At 38.8% G+C, this 16,093-nt stretch overlaps 1 protein-coding gene across 2 annotated transcripts in view; it reads left to right on the top strand.

Moving 5' to 3' along the window:
- The window catches only part of DNAJB14 (DnaJ (Hsp40) homolog, subfamily B, member 14), a 23,766-nt gene that overhangs the window by 3,142 nt on the left and 4,531 nt on the right, over positions 1-16,093 (top strand). The window contains exons 2-6 of one of the 2 annotated variants that reach the window (XM_009327034.1): positions 8,225-8,370; positions 11,446-11,631; positions 12,040-12,134; positions 12,818-12,927; positions 14,148-14,320. In XM_009327034.1, coding sequence (XP_009325309.1) covers positions 8,225-8,370; positions 11,446-11,631; positions 12,040-12,134; positions 12,818-12,927; positions 14,148-14,320 — 710 coding nt within the window. Of the gene's footprint in view, positions 1-8,224; positions 8,371-11,445; positions 11,632-12,039; positions 12,135-12,817; positions 12,928-14,147; positions 14,325-16,093 lie in introns of both variants that reach the window. The other variant, XM_009327035.1, reaches the window with a different exon arrangement.

The raw sequence follows: 16,093 nt of genomic DNA, 5'->3' as shown, positions 1-16,093 counted from the left end.
CTTCTTCACTGACCTTGGTGTCTGCAGAGTTGTTGCTCTCACATATTCTCACTCCTCTCTCCAGCTGCTGTTGTGCAGCAACTTTTTCCCCTTCTTAACTATGTTATCACAGGGGTGCTACCACCGTTGCTGATTGGCTCGGCCTTGGCCAGCAGCAGGTCCATCTTGGAGCTGGCTGGCATTGGCTCTGTCAGACATAAGAAGCTGCTAGAAGCTTCCCCTACAGAAGCCACGCCTGTAGCTCCCCCTGTTACCAAAACCCGGCCGTGCAAACCCAGTACAGCTTCTCACCACCATATGCTTCTGCCATACCACAGTGGAATGGTTTTCGGACTTTTTGGACCTTTGAAATGCTGTGTGAAAAGAGGTGGTTTAAAATAGTGTTTCATGCCTGATTTTTAATTTTTTTTCCTATAAGGAAAGAAATTTCTAGATAGCAAGGTAGCAAAATCTTCAATTTTTAATAAATTCTGAACCTTACCATGAGTTTGACTCTGTCAAACTAAGTTGGTTTTTTTTATGCTTATGATTTGAAAGGTGGTCATAATCCTCAAGTATTCTTCCCTCTAGCAGTTTTTGGTTCTGTATTAGTAATTGAATATAGACTGAGAGAAAGCATTCCTGATTTAACTACACATGCCATTTCCAACCCTTTTTTATAAGCTCTAGTGAGCAGTCGGACAGGGGGACTGACTCTGAGCTCTCTGACTTGGATCACTGATCAGTGTTCCTGGAGTTGTCCAGCTATCTTGAATTTGCTTGTGGCAATAGATTTAAGAAGCATAGTGAAGACACACTTGGAGCAGTATAACTAATTTAACTGCATTAATTTTCATCAGGGTTACTCTAGTAATGTGGGTAGGTATGAGTACAAACAAGCACCTCTGTGCTGGGTTCTTTTTTTTTCCACATACACAGGGGACACTGATCACTAGCAAGCTACCATAACACTTCTGTAGAGCATTACATGGGCTTGCAAACAAGTTGCTCGACAGGGAGAAGCGTAAAATGCAATATCTTTCCACTGATTGCATAAGTGCTGGGTGATGCTCTGTTCTTTGTGGGAACGGTGCTCACTATTTCAGTGTGACAGCTTGAAGCTTGAGATATCCAAAAGCACTTTGTTACTTTTGAATTGAAATGCTTTGAAAATACCATCTGTAGTACATGCATCTTTTTCTTAATGATGCTTATCTTGTCACTGAGGGCTGAATCAAGCTGCCTTAACACTTCAGGTGAGATACTGACAGGAGACTATCAGAAATATGTTAGGACCCACAGTAGACTTATGCCTTTTTAGAGCAAGTGCTCTAGAAGTCTCTAGGCAATGGAAAGCTGTTTGAGCAATGTCAACTTAAGACAAGTGCATGAGAATCATGTGCACGACAAAAAAGGGAGAATCTGCTTTTGGATTCTGTGGTCTTTGCTTTAAAGCAATTCCTTCACTGTTTGATGTAGGTTATTGGCATTTTTTGCTGCGATAAAGAAATGCAGCATTTGTGTAAGAAAGGAAATTTAAACTTTTTTTTCTTCTAGTTCACTTAAAACAACTGAAGAAGTGCTGATCAGGATTAGAGTTACCAGAGTTCTTAATTACTTTCAAACAAATTCTGTTCATCATATCTGCCTACTCATACCAAGTGTGCAGACCCTTTGGAAAGGTTTTGTGAACTAGCATGAAATTAAAAAAAGAAAAAAAGGCTCATTTGCCTGCTGTGTATTAATCTTCCCCATTTCTTTTTATGCTGTGAACTGTGTATTGTCTGTTGTCTACTGCGTGATTTAAAAAAAATACTTTCGAAGATACAGATAGGTCGTACGCTTTATACAGACTCCCTTTAAGTGATCTTAAAATCCATACAGTGTCTGATGTCTTTTTTTTTTTTTAGTAAATAAGCCGTAGCATATATTCCGTATTACCTTTTTGACATCTGAAAGATAACTGCCATGATTAGTAGTATGCTAAAGTTGGCTTGCTGTCTTGTGAAAACTGTGGTGGAATACTGCTTTTCCTGCCCTGCCAGTGCCTGCTCCTCAGAAGAGAGCACAAGAACGAAATTTTGGATTTGGATCTTTGAGCTAGAACCAAAACAAACCAATAGAGGCATGAGTTCTGTAGGAACCTTGCAAGGCAGGATTAAATGTCATACAGTAGTGGTCGAGAATAATCAGCAACTTGGTTTGAATTCACGGAGTAAACCAAAAAATTGCCTCTACACATTTCACGGATCAAACCAGAAGGAATATAAGTTGTGTGAACTGACTTTTTCCAGGCCTTCCGCTGAGAATTCTGCGAATTCAGCAAAAAGAGATATATTGTTACTTTTTTAACATGGGGTCAAGAAGATAATTAACTGGAAGTGGAATAATAAGAGCAATCAACATGTGCTAAAATGGAAAAAAAAAGCAAAGAAATCAGGGCATGCCTTTAATTAGGCTGCTAGAACTACTGTGAATTGTTGAAATATCCAGTTGAATGGTTGAGAAAGTCAAGGTGGAAATCACAGTCATAGAGCCTGTCATGGAAAAGTGGCACAGAAGATATGATGGACTTTCTCAGAAGGCTCCTGCCTTTAATCTACACTTTTTATAGCTAAAATAAAAGCTTAAACAAAATCTGGAGAAAAGAATGCTGATGAAAACACAGCCTTGACTATTTCATGTAATACACACAGGAGAAACAAACTGACCAGGTATATCCAAGAGCAAGGTACTAAGACAAGCACCCTAATGGGTTGTTGAATCTATCAGTAAAACAGAAATCTGAAACTTCTGGTGCATTCATTTCAGAAACTTAGGGGTATGCTGGTACCAGCTTGACTTTCTCGACAACACTGTGACCTTCTCTTCCCAATCTAGAGCACTTTTTGCAGACCACACTTACGTCATCTAAACTGTGACTGGCACATTCCCAATTCAGCTGCAAGATGCCATTTGTATCCGGCCCTCTGACATCATTGGAAACTTGACCTATGTAGAAATTGGTCTGCGTTTTACTGTGTTTTTCTGCTCAACTCTGGGATCAAAAGTCAGTGTAGCTTCCTCTTGCTCAGTTCTTTGCCACTAACATTCACAGTGCTGCTCACTGTGCTGCTCAGTTCAGACTACCGTTGGGAGAAATAATTGTGGCTCCCATCGCAAGCTTTCGGAGATTGCGGTCAAAGTATTTGTCTTTTGGGCCATCCCTGTGCATGTAGATAGAGGCTCTGGAAGGCGTTTTGAAACACCTAGTCGAACTCAAAACTTCATGATTATGGATCACTGCAGGTATTTGATACAGAAATGCAAGCATCTCTGATAGTTAACCTGATAAAAGCTGTTGATGCTGACCTAATCTGAATTGTAGATTTGAAAAGTGAAACAAGAAGCACAGCAGTAGGATCACATCATTTTGTAGTCACAGGAGAACCAGTGGTGGTAGCCACAGAATTTCTGCAGGTGAGAGCAGACACTTCAGGACCTGAAGGGCTTCCTTTGCCTTCAGCTATCAGAGCGTGGAGAGGAGCCCAGTGTCAGGCAGAACTGGCTGTTGCTGCAGTTTGAAGATGGCTGACCAGTTCTACTGCAGGTGGCTTGGCAACTGCAATTTGGGATACTGGAGCTTCGCAAGTCATGATGAGGTGCCTGTGTCAACAGATTGTGGATGAATGTAGGCCATCCCTTGCCCTCGTGCTGTTTGAGAAGTCTGTTCTCTAAAAGTCAGATATTATTTCAGGAACATCCAGCAATGTGCCCTCCTAAAACAGCCAGCAAATCTGTTAACCAGAAGGACAGTGCCAAGGTGCTGGCAGGGGATTAACAATTCAGCAAGGACAGAAATTAGCTAAACAACAGAAATAATTTTATAGTAATTCAGATACAGAAGTGATTCAACCAGGAATGAAAAACACAAGAAAAGCAATTCACAAAAAACAAAACCCCAAACAAATTAACAGTGAAAGCACCAAACTTCAAATAAGCCAGAAATAAACAACAGAAAAATCCAATTCAGTACAAAAGGGGCAGTTCATAGCAAGTAATATGTAAATTGCAATTTAAAAAAAAAAACATCTGTGGGGAGCTTACATATGCAAGAAAATTAGCACTAGGGACCACAGTGCCTTAAGTGCAGCAAAACCAAACAACAATTTGAAATGCAGCTTTCAGAAAGTTAGTTGTTCATGCTGAGAGTGCTGCAGGACAGGGGTTTCAGATGCAGTTAAAAGCCATAAGTAACATCAGTGATGGGTCTTTTCCAAAACCTCCACTGGTTTTACTCTTAATTTTTCCCAGCCTCTGCTGGCTGATGTTGTGTGGCCTGCAATAGGAGACAAGTGGGAACAGGATGGTTTCTTCCGTCCATCTGCCCTCCCGTGACAGATCTCCCCAGGACAGTTCAATGCTCCAGGCGAGGGATTCTGGCACAGTGAGGATTGTCAGACAACAGTCTACTAGAGACAAGGGGTGAGGCGTTTTGTCCAAAAAGGCCTGCTTCTGCTGAGGAACAAGGATCAGGTTGGCCATGGCTTCCAACAGCTCCCAGCAGCTGGAGAGAAATTTCTCATCAGGACAGTGGTAGTTTGGAGGAAGAGAACTTAAGTCTTGGAGAATCTCTGTGCAAAACCCACGATCCCCATCTCTTTAAGGTGGAGGAGGGATATGGTGTGTGCCTTAACGGTGTCTGAGATGCCTGGTGACTGCACAGTACATGTATGACCTGAGGATCTGGTGGGTTGCCCTGATGATCCCGTACAGTTTGTCCTGCTATAAATTGACTTACCAGGTTGAGTTTGTGATGCATTAAACTTTTGCCTCTCAGGAGTTCACCACAAACACTGATAATTTTGGTTAATTGGAAAGCACCTTCTAATCATCTTTGCTTGTCACATCATCCCCAGTACAAAGCTGCTGCAGTACGAGTTTTGGTGCAAAACTCACATGGACTTTGCTGAGGGGAGAAAAACCGAGCCATTACCCTGTAATGATTGCCCTGAATTGTGCTCAGTGAGGGACCTCCTGGCAGAAGTCACTAACTCCCTCCCTGTAGGAAACTTCGCATTAACTAGATGCTAGCTACTTACAGTCCAGATGCTTTTTGCCTTGAAGTGGCAAAGCAATCATATAAAACTGTTGTCTAATGGCAGGGTGTAGCAAGGGCTTCATAGCACAAGGTCAATGCTGAGAATTCCAGGCTTAGGTATGGGTTTTGGCCCTGGTGCATTTGTACAATCGTTTAATGTATTCTAGCTTTAAAGCTTGATCTGCCTAATCCAAAGTCCTGCTAAACTCTGCAGAATTGCCATAGATATATGCATATTCCACACGATTCACCATGAAGTCACGTGCAGCAGTGCTCCTCAGGCTATCTGGCAGAGTACTTGCAGCTTATGTTTGCTGCTGAGGTTTGTAAGAGCCAGCACTGACTTGGTTGAGATCTGAAGATGACAATGGGCTAAACAGTGAACAGGCGTTATGTATCTCAGCGTTGATCCTGTGCAGTAGAAAGGAGGGCAAAGTAAATGATCTGGAGGATCGGTTACAGGTCTGTTGCAGGCAGTGCTGCTGTGAGCATGCCCATCCTGACAAGAACACACAAGGGAGAATAAAAGTCAGGGTTAGCAGTCACAAATTCACAAAGGCTTCTTTGTTTGAGACTAGCCATTTAGCCTAGGGTAGCAGGTCCGGGTATGAGGGTGATTTGATATAAGATGTGCTTGAAATATTAAATCATAGCTTCATACAAAATCAGGAATGTTGGAATAGAGGTGCTTCTCCATTTGTAGAATTTTTTGTTTAACAAAGCAATCACTACCAAAGACTTGCTAAGAGAAAGTAGAAATGTGTTATACCTTGGCTGAACGCTTGTTTCTTGGTAAATAACAGTAGCTCATTTGTGGACCAGGTTCGGGGTAGCTGTTGCATGGAGGATGATTACATTCATCCCTTTGGAGGGCAAGTGCTGTGTGACCCACAAGGCAGGTTTCTCCCTGCACTTTCTCATCAGGAAGTAGCTCTGGTTTGATGCGCTGGCTCTAAGCAGGTCGTGGTGTCGGAAGCTGGTGGGTCACGTGCTGACCTGAACGCCTCCCACTGGGGGACTTTCACTGGCTGTGGGTGGGAAAAAACTCTGGGGTGAGTTTTTGAGGGTTAGAAGAACGGGTTGGCATTTCTTGGGTTGTTCTTTTTTTTCCATTTTTCTCCTCTCTGCATCCTAGAGTTGTGAAATAAATGCATATCAGGTCTGCAAACAAGTAAACTTTCATGTTTTTTTTTTCATGTTTGTTACTTCCATGAGAAGTGACCATATGCTGTTGGGGAAAAAGTTGTTGAGGATGCACGGTGCTTAAAAAGACTTGAACAAACATTTAACACTACAGTTTTAATGCTAATAAAATAACAACTTTGCTAAACCTTTATGACTCACTACCTAATTTTATATCAACCAAAGTTCTGAAGAGTCTGGTCCACAAACAGCTAATTCATACACTGAATTATTGAAGAGAAGAACTTAGATTGGATGCTGAGATAGCAGTTTCTTGAAATAAAAGTTTAATTTGATACTGTTACACTTTTAAATAAAGCTATCTGTTCTTGATACAGTTCATAAGTAGTCCAGGTCTTGAGGCTAAGGATGAAGTGATCTGTACACTACCACAATTTTTTCTTATTGTACAAATTAACAAACAAAAGTTTCCAGTATTCAGAGTATAATTTAATGTATTTTCTTTCCATTCTTTCTTGATGATGGATTCACTGTGTTCTTTTTAGTTAGCTTTATCGGCTTCCTAACTGGAGCTTATTAAATGTTACTTCAATATAATGAGCTATATTTATTTCACAGGATGTTCGTGCTGGCAGCTGCCTGCACACATTCAATTCAGTGCTCTTGTGAGCATTACACCGAGACTTCCATAAAAGCTCGTGTTACTTGAACACAGGAAAAGGGATCCCTCAAATGAAACTTGCTTTGGTCAATCTGTGAACTGTGAAGGACCACCCATGACGGTGTGGTGGTACTTCTGATGCTAGCATTCCCTTAATTACAGGGTACCCATTCTTCTTTCATGAAAATGCCAAAAGTTTGCTTACCCCCTTTTTTGCCACTTGGCTGCCCTGTGTATAGTCTTTGTAACACCAAACCCATATTTACGTAGAAATCTGTGCATTTAAGAGAATGTGGACACAGTTACAGCCATATGAAGAGACTCAACACGAAGCTTTTAAAATATTTGTGGATGTAATTTCTATTTCTTGCTTAGACCAGCCCTTTTCTTTTGGTATGCACTAAATGTCAGCATGCCTCATTTCTGCAATGCAAGTTTGTGATTTCAGCCCTATTTTTCGAAGTTTCTGAATTCTTACCCAAGTAACTTGGTTTGATTTTAAGGTATATTTATTGGTTTGGTCAGTTCTTCCTGCCCACATAAAATCAATGTTCACTCTGTCCCCTGTAACTGCTTTTTCTCTCTTCTCAGTATTGTAAAGCATACCAAATCATTACATCATTTCCAGATTTTGCTTTTCCTGTCAGGGTGAGACTGCCTACAGGAGGAATATTTCTGAGTTTTCAGAGTTTTAAAAAATGCTACATTGAACGTATGAGATGAGCTGAATCTGTAATTGCTGGAACTGTTATTGTTTCTTTGAAGTTATATAAACACTTACAGAAAGTTTGTTAAGATCCAGGTGCATTCCCAGCAGCAGAGGTATTCTCACGTGCCTTATTTCCCTGAAAAGTGAATGCTCAAATGGTGCTATGACTTGACTTTTGTTTGGAGAAAGGGGGGTATTTTTGGGGGGGGTTTATGTCTTGCATACCAAAGTGCATTTGCTGTTGACAGTCAAAACAGGCCTTCCTACCCACTAGCTCTGCAACGTGAATTTGGAATCTTCATTTTATGCATTATTAACAGCAATATTCGTATAATTGGGGATGAGGAAATGCTACAGTAATTGCAAACGGAAACCTTTTCTTATGACTGTAGCAGTTCTACAGTGGAAGAAGTAAAGTAAATGTATGTAGTAAGTCATTTTGAGTGCAATAGTTTGTTGTGATCAATAGTGAGTTTATTATGAAAAATGGCATTCTTTGTTTCTAGAGTGGAATTTTTTTATATTTTATATTGAAAGCAAAGGATGTAATGTATTGCATCAGTGCAATGTATTACCTCATTTGCAGCAGTGTTCTAAGATACTACTTTTACATCTTTTTGTTTATAACATTTTGCTTCGTTTTCTTTTGCAGTATAAAGAAATGTAAAAATTATTACGAAGTCCTTGGGGTGTCAAAGGATGCAGGTGAAGAAGACCTAAAGAAGGCTTATAGAAAACTTGCTTTGAAATTCCACCCAGACAAAAACCATGCACCTGGAGCAACGGAGGCTTTTAAAAGTAAAATACCATTTTTACTTAAAATTTCTTTTATGATTAAAGTTTGTCAGATTAAAAGAAATTCATCTGCATTGTTCACTTGTCTTTTTACAAAAATGTCAATGTGGTGGTTTGTAGCTAATATTAAACTGACATTTTTATCCAAGAAAATATTTGACCTTTATTATTTTAACATATACCTAGAAGTTTAGAGAAATAATGTGGAGTTTTGCAGTAGGGTTTGGTTTCAGAGGATTGACTGTAATTTTCAGGTACAGGGAGCGAATAGTTGATCTGTGAAACCCAATTGCATTTTTTTACTGTTGTTGACTTAATGTAGTCAGTTGAACCTTACTAGCTTGAATCTTTACTATACTTGAGCTTGAAAAATACAAAGTAATACTTGATAGCAAAATGCAGTTCTTACTGAATCACGTGCCATGCTAAGGTACCTTTTCCTTAGAAATCCTTGTATGTGTGTAGTTTTACTACTTTTTCCACACGAAAAGACTTGGGTTCAAACATGGCCTTATTAATAGTTGCCTTTGACCATTTCTTAGGTAAAATTTACAGCCTGACTTGACCTGATCTAAGGCTGCCAAGCTTAGCCCTGCACAAGGAAAATTGTTGAGGAAAAGCTTTTTAAAGAAAACTACACCTTCATCTCAGACACAGATGAAGAAAAATGTGAATATGTAAGAAATGATCATGCATAAATAAACAATCTGATTGTGGTACATCTTTTTTATTTTTTTCACGTGTGAGGTTTACATGCAGACATTTGAAAAAATCAGTCGGATAAAACTCTTAAATTGGGGGAGGGAAAGAAAAGAAAAAAAAGTCCCGAGCAAGACTTCTGATACAGACTTTAAGAAGTAATTATAATAATATATTAACAATTCCAGATGAAAAGTAGATAGAACATAGCAGGAAAGTTGATTGCTAGTGATTATTTTAATACATCTGTGTGATGACTTTATCTAAAAAGATATTATTCTTATAAAATTGTCTCTAGCCCTATGAATAAAATAATTCTTCCTTGTTAATAGCATTTTAAATAATCTTTAAAATGTAAAAAATCAGTTTCTTATCTTTTATTTAGCATTAGCACTTCGTACAAGTTTGATTTCTTCGGCTTAATTTCACTTTCTGATTCTTAACTAGATGAGTAAATGAACAGAAAATTTTGTAGGGGAATCTTGTTGACTAAAAATTATTTACTGAAATCTAGCATTTTTCTTGCATTGAAATTATAGTAATCCTTTTGTATGGCTGAGTAAATTTATGATTTAGTTTGCCTTTAAAGGTGTCTGATGAGTTTCTAACATCCAGCTGAGAAAAGGTGTTTCATAATAATAGCTATTATTTCATCATAATGCTTTATTTTAGGGAAAGGTCACATTAGAAAACAGAATTGAGTTTGATGTAAGGCAAGGTACTTGCTTAGATCTTGAGCTACCTAGTACTACTCTTCTGTTGTATTAAGCAGTCTCCCTGAGGTTATATTTTAGATTAAAAAGTTTGTGCAAATATCATCACTTTTAATCTCTCGGAATCTCTTTTACCAACTTTGTCAAAAATCTTTCCTTTGAAACTTTTGAGCAGTTTCTTTCATTTTTTATGTCTTTTATTTAAAGAAAATTCTATTTGAATCAAATCTGTTGTGAATTAGCATCAAATGATCAAAAGCAAGTAACAAATAGTCAAAAAAGATTGCTGACAGTGGCAGTGTGGTGTCTTCACTTTACGTGCAGTCACCTGATTTACGTCTCCCTAAATTCTTAATTGTTGGGAAAAATCTAAATTTTTACTACCAATTTTATCCTCATACTGAGTATCAGAGGAACCTTGTAGCAATATTTGGTGTCAGTAGTGTGTATCATGCTCTCAGTGCAAATTACCAGGCTTCATTTCTTTGGATTTTCTCCTCCACTTAAAGGAATTGCTAATGATTATTTCTAAGGGCATCTTAAAAGGCACGTAGCTAAGACTCATTAACTTTTTTTTAGATTGGATAATGTTGAAAACATTAATTATGCAAAGTCACAGTCTTATTTGCCTGTGTTGAGGTTATAGTGTTGCACCTTTCACGAACTTTTGATGGCTGATGGCTTCTCGACACTGAAAAACATAATCCCCGTGCCTTGTGTTGGTTGGCTGCAAAAGCAGCCTTTTGTTGGAGAGGTCTGGAGGAGAGAGAAGAAAGGAAAGCAGAAAGGGTTTAATGAAGATATGACCGAGTGAAGATTGTTCATCGAGTGCCAACAGAAGTTTTCCTTCAGTCTGCAAGAGCTGTATGTCTATGCAGAGCAGTTAGGGTCAAAGCTTGTAAAGTCAGCAGAGCTTGTGGTCTTTTCACGCGGATTCTTTCCATGCTCACCTAACTCAGTTTTTCCCTTTCTACCGTCAAAATTGAAGTTGTTCATCTGTGATAATGTCGCGTGAACGGGGACAAGCATCCAGGCCAGGCACTCCAAACGTTGAGGTCGTATTGACAACCTTGGGAACACCGTGTTCCTGTCATGCACGCATGTTGTACTCTTCATGTTACGCCACGCAAAACTTTGTGTTATTAATGTAATCCATAAAATATCTTAAGAAGCATATAAAAAAATACATTCACACTCGTGTAGACAATAAAGTTGATGCATTTGAAGAAGTCACCACTTACTAAATGAAACCAAAGAAAACCTACTGAGTCGATGATGTTTTTAAGCTAGGCTGCTAGAGCAAACTGAACTTTGCAATTACCCCACTTCAAAGCTTTCATTGTAATGCTTGATGCTTTTTTTGTAATTGCAGTGAGAGAGAACATTTCCATGGGTGTAGGTGTTCCCCTAGAAAAAGGATCAAAGCTCTCCTGCCTTGTGCCTAGCTCGACAGGATAAAAGGCCTTTGAACAGTGTTGGTGGGAAACTTTGTGGAAGCTATGCTAAGAAAAGTAGAGATGTTTCTGGACCTTGTACTGTCGTTGATTTGTAACATACAGTAAAGGACATAATTCGCTGCCTGTTCTTGACTTTGAAATTGCAATTTTCATGCTGCAATAGCTCTTACCTTTCATTTATGGGAGTTGTCTTTTATTCCTTGCTTCAGAAATCGGAAATGCGTATGCTGTGCTGAGTAATCCAGAAAAACGAAAGCAGTATGACCTCACAGGCAGTGAAGAGCAAACATGCAATCACCCTAGCAACGGTAGATTCAACTTCCATAGAGGTTGTGAGGCAGATATTACTCCAGAGGATCTATTCAACATGTTTTTTGGAGGGGCCTTTCGGACAGGTATTTGTATATATCAGTATAATCATCGGGATACAGTGGTACTGCCCAGAGTGGCATTAGAGTTTGTGACATTATAAAACAGTAAAATTATTCCAACCTGCCTCGGACCCCAACTCTTTAATCTGCATCACAGTTTATTTTTCACCTAAGCGTTGCTAAATCCCAAAAATGTGAGTTCAGTTCTTTGGGGTTACTATGGTGATTCTGCAGTACATGAAATAACAAATCAGTTGTCTTAGAGCTTAAAATATTTGTTTTAAACGACTTCAAAGTTGTAAGATATTTTAAAGTTGAGTTATTTTATGTGTTGTTGTGCAGTAATCTTAAATGCTTTATGTTGTTGCTTCTGTATTGACCTTTAAATAGGGTTTTTTTACATTATTTAAGTGTGGATACTTCTTTCCTTAGGTAGCGTACATTCATTTTCTAATGGTCGTGCTGGCTACAGCCATCCTAATCAGCACCGTCAGAGTGGACACGAGCGGGAGGAAGAGAGGGGTGATGTATGTTTAAGCATCATTGACTTTAAACTGTGGATTGTGAAATTTGCCGGTAGTCACTTTCAGTGATGTGACTGTACAGGAGCTCTGTACTGTAGAGGAGGATTTGTACTTGCCAGTTACATATTTTAAAACTTTGGCAAGTGGTAGTCTTACTGATTGGTAAATGGACATGCAGATTTGAGAAGATAGTAGCCTGGTTTTGTAAATCCATTGTCCTTTGTTACTATCTTACTAGTGACTGGTAGTATTAGCCTAAATATGCCACTAATTCCGGTCACTAATCCTTGTCTACATTTAAAAATTTATTTGGGCTGAGGTAAGAACTGTACTTAAGGCTCAGTATTCATCTATATGAATTATTTATAGTCCTGTATAATTACATATCACTGTATAGATGAGACCAAGTCATGGCATACAATGTAACTGAATCCAGCTATTCATTTGGTAATTGCTTGTGGCTACATGCTAACCCATGAACTCCTGCAGCTTGAGCACTCTATCAATATTGTGTATGCATTGGAAAGTTACAATAACACCACAGTGTTTGCAGGTTTGTAGTTATAGTTTTCCTAGCAGCTTTTGATGCTTAAAGCAGAAAGTCACGCTTAGCATTAAATCTTGTCAAATTTACCTCTCTACTTGATGCTGTTTTATGAAATACCCGAATCTGTTTTGTTCCTTAGGGAGGTTTCTCTATGTTCATTCAGCTGATGCCTATTATTGTGTTGATCCTTGTCTCCTTGTTGAGCCAGTTGATGGTATCTAACCCTCCTTACGCCTTATACCCAAGATCGTAAGTAATGCTTGATTACATTAGCTTAAAACAGAGGGAAGGATGTTGTAATCACCCTCTCCCACTTAGAAGCATTTTAGCAAGCCTTCCGTTAGTTGGTCCTTGCTTTGCCACAGTGAGGAAAGGGAGGGAAGGTATAGAGGAAGCAGAACAAAACTTGGAAGTTAGCTACTAAGAACATGCTGTGAGAATGTAATGGAGAAAAGGCGTCAGCAATACCTGGAGTTTAGGGTCTTCTGATACAAGGCAGTGGGTCTATGCAGCGTAACGTTGTTGCAAAGGTGTTTGCATCTCCAGCATATTTAATCAAACCCTGAAACCTGCTAAGGCTCATTATTCCTTTAGGGGTCATCTGTGCTTGTAGCAAGTGAAGTACTTGAAAGCAACTTTCTCATCCTTATTTAAGTTTTGAACTAGATGAAGGCTGGGGAAATTGTCTGTTCTTTGCTTCGTTCTAGGTGATGGTAAAATAGTTTATCTTCGTTTTCTTGCAAAGAATTCTACTAGTGAAACTTACCTGTTTTGTACAGTAGGATATATAAACTTCTTTTCCTTGAGAGAAATAAATAAATTTAATCAAGCATGCAAGTAGCTAGTAGACTTAGCCCACTCACCACAACTGTTCTAAAGGTCCTTAGTTCCTTGCAGAGCTCTCAGCCCCGCAACAGAAAGGTTTCTTCTATTTTTTCAGAGTCCTTTATTTCTGGAATGTGATGTTTTTCTCTTCTGCGACTAAGCTGTTGTGATGCTTATAAACACTTCTCTGCCAAAATGTTTGTGCACAATCTTTGATCTTTAATCCACAGAATACCAGCAGGAAAATGGGTTTGTGAGGGCTGGCAGAAAACACTTCAGAATGGAGATGTCTGTACGGGGTTGCTACAGAATAGTGACCTGTTTTTCTTTTTGTTGAGTTTGAATGTAATTTTCTATTATCAAAGCTTATATTTGACTGAAGAGGTATGAAACAAGTGTCTTACTAAAGTGAGGTTTTTTCCCCAAGATCAAGAGTTTAAGCAGCAGAAGTTTAATGTTCACGTAAATGTAGTAATTTTATTCTCTGGCAGATATTTCATTTCATTACTTGTCTTGAAATGGCAAACTCAGTGATGTGCTGTTCTTCTGTAATAGCAATATTTTTTATAAGTGTATTTGTGGTGTAAAAGAAAAAATCAAGTAAATATCTAGTCTCTCTCTCCCCCTTCCCTCCTTTTTTGCAGAAGTACAGGGCAGACCGTGAAAATGCGGACAGAAAACTTGGGTGTCGTTTATTATGTCAACAAGGACTTTAGAAATGAATACAAAGGAGTGTCATTACAGAAAGTGGAAAAGAGTGTGGAAGAGGATTATGTGACCAACATTCGTAATAACTGTTGGAAGGAGAGGCAACAAAGTAAGTTTGGTAATATGTGTCATTTTATGAAAGCATTACTGTGAAAAAAGATCGCCTCAGGCAAGAATGAAGGGCTTGTATTATTAAAATACCTGAATGGGAAAGCAAGTGTAAGGTTCCCTACTGTTTCTCACTTCTAAAAGTGTCCCCAGTGTCACTTAATTTCTGTGTTTGACTCAGTGACCTAACAACCATCTGCAAATCATCAGCAATTTTAACCTGCTACTCTATTATCTGTGACCACTTCTCAGAAAATTAAAGACTAGGGTGAATTGATAGTGAGAAAGAAATTGCTCTAAGTTAAGGATGAAAGCTAAGAATTCTTCTCTCTTCCACATTATTTTATCACGGCAATACCTCATTTCCCTAGGTGCTTTTATATAAATAAAGAAATAAAACAAAAGCTTACGTAGGTGTTTCCGGGGAAGGAAAAAAAAAATCTGCCTTGGACCACCAAACACTGCTTTTCCAGGTGACCAAGGACACGCAGCATGTCCTGTAAAACATCAGCTGTAAATCAGTGCTTAATCTTTCGCCAGTGCTGAATAATTCTTCTCCCTGTACACGGTACCTTGGCTATATCAGACCTTAAAAACAGGGGGTTATTTTAGTTTACCATCTATTTTTCCAATTTAATATTATATAAGGGGTTATTTTCTTTCAGAAGCCTAGAATTCAGTGTTAAAGCATAAGAACGCTGAATAGCATCGGCCATCTCCAAATCATCATCAATTTTAACCTCTTATTCTATTATCTGTGACCATTTCGTGAGCCTTTCATGCTCTGTGAGAACAGCGCTGCTAAAATTACATCAGTGTTGAAACCAGATGGTTTCAACTTTTCGTCTGGTAAACTTCAGTAATGGTTTACTGGATAAATAATTTGTTCATGACCTGTCAGTAAACTGACCAGAAGCAAACAGAATGCTCTCCTCTGAGTGAAATCCTGTGTTCCTGCACAGCTTTACCTTCTGCAGTCCAGTGATGCCAAGCCTTTCAGCTGAGGTGGCCCCTTAGCTTCTCCCAGTTGTAAAAGGCAGCCCGGCATCACAGCTAGTCAAACGCCTGAACAGGACTGCACGCATTCATTAGCACAAGTACAAACTGCACGGCCCATGCATAGCAGGCCCAGTGCTTCCTGGAGGCTTTATGCTTCCTACTCGTGAGTACACATTGCTTATGTGTAAGTAAATCTCTATAGTTTTACAAATTGCCCACAGGAAAGAACTGTGGGCAGAAAACTGTGCTGATTGGGTCGCATGTATGCAAGAGAAACACCAGTACTTTGGGGGAAAACTTTCAGATTATTGCCCAGAGTACTAGATTTGGTCAGAATGATTTTTCCCAGATTTTTCAAATAGAGGAAAGCATCAGAGAATTTTTGGGTATAATTCACAAGCAAATGTAAAAAACTCTTGTATTTTTCCAGCTAGGTTGTCCTTTGATCATCCTGAAATGTTTGAATATGTTCGCTCTTCATGAAATGAATACCTAATTTTTCATCTACAAGTGGTTGCTAGATGAACGATTGGTAATCTTATAGTAAAATAGTTTACAAAAATGATCGTGGTTGCTAACAAAAAATTAAAGACAAGATATAATCCAGCACAATAAAAAGAGGACATATTATTTGTACATTTTTTCAGCGGAGTGTAGATCCGGAAGGATAGTTTGCTTTTATTGACCTAGTCATTACACTTAGATTTACTGGCATGTTGTATTTGTGTCTCCTGTAATATATTCACTGTCTAAATATCTTTGAAAAGGTTTAGTT

Source organism: Pygoscelis adeliae, unplaced genomic scaffold, assembly GCF_000699105.1.
Source record: "Pygoscelis adeliae isolate BGI_AS28 unplaced genomic scaffold, ASM69910v1 Scaffold87, whole genome shotgun sequence".
Lineage (NCBI taxonomy): Eukaryota > Metazoa > Chordata > Aves > Sphenisciformes > Spheniscidae > Pygoscelis > Pygoscelis adeliae.
Note: the sequence above shows the minus strand (reverse complement) of the source record. Positions and strands in the feature narration are given on the sequence as shown.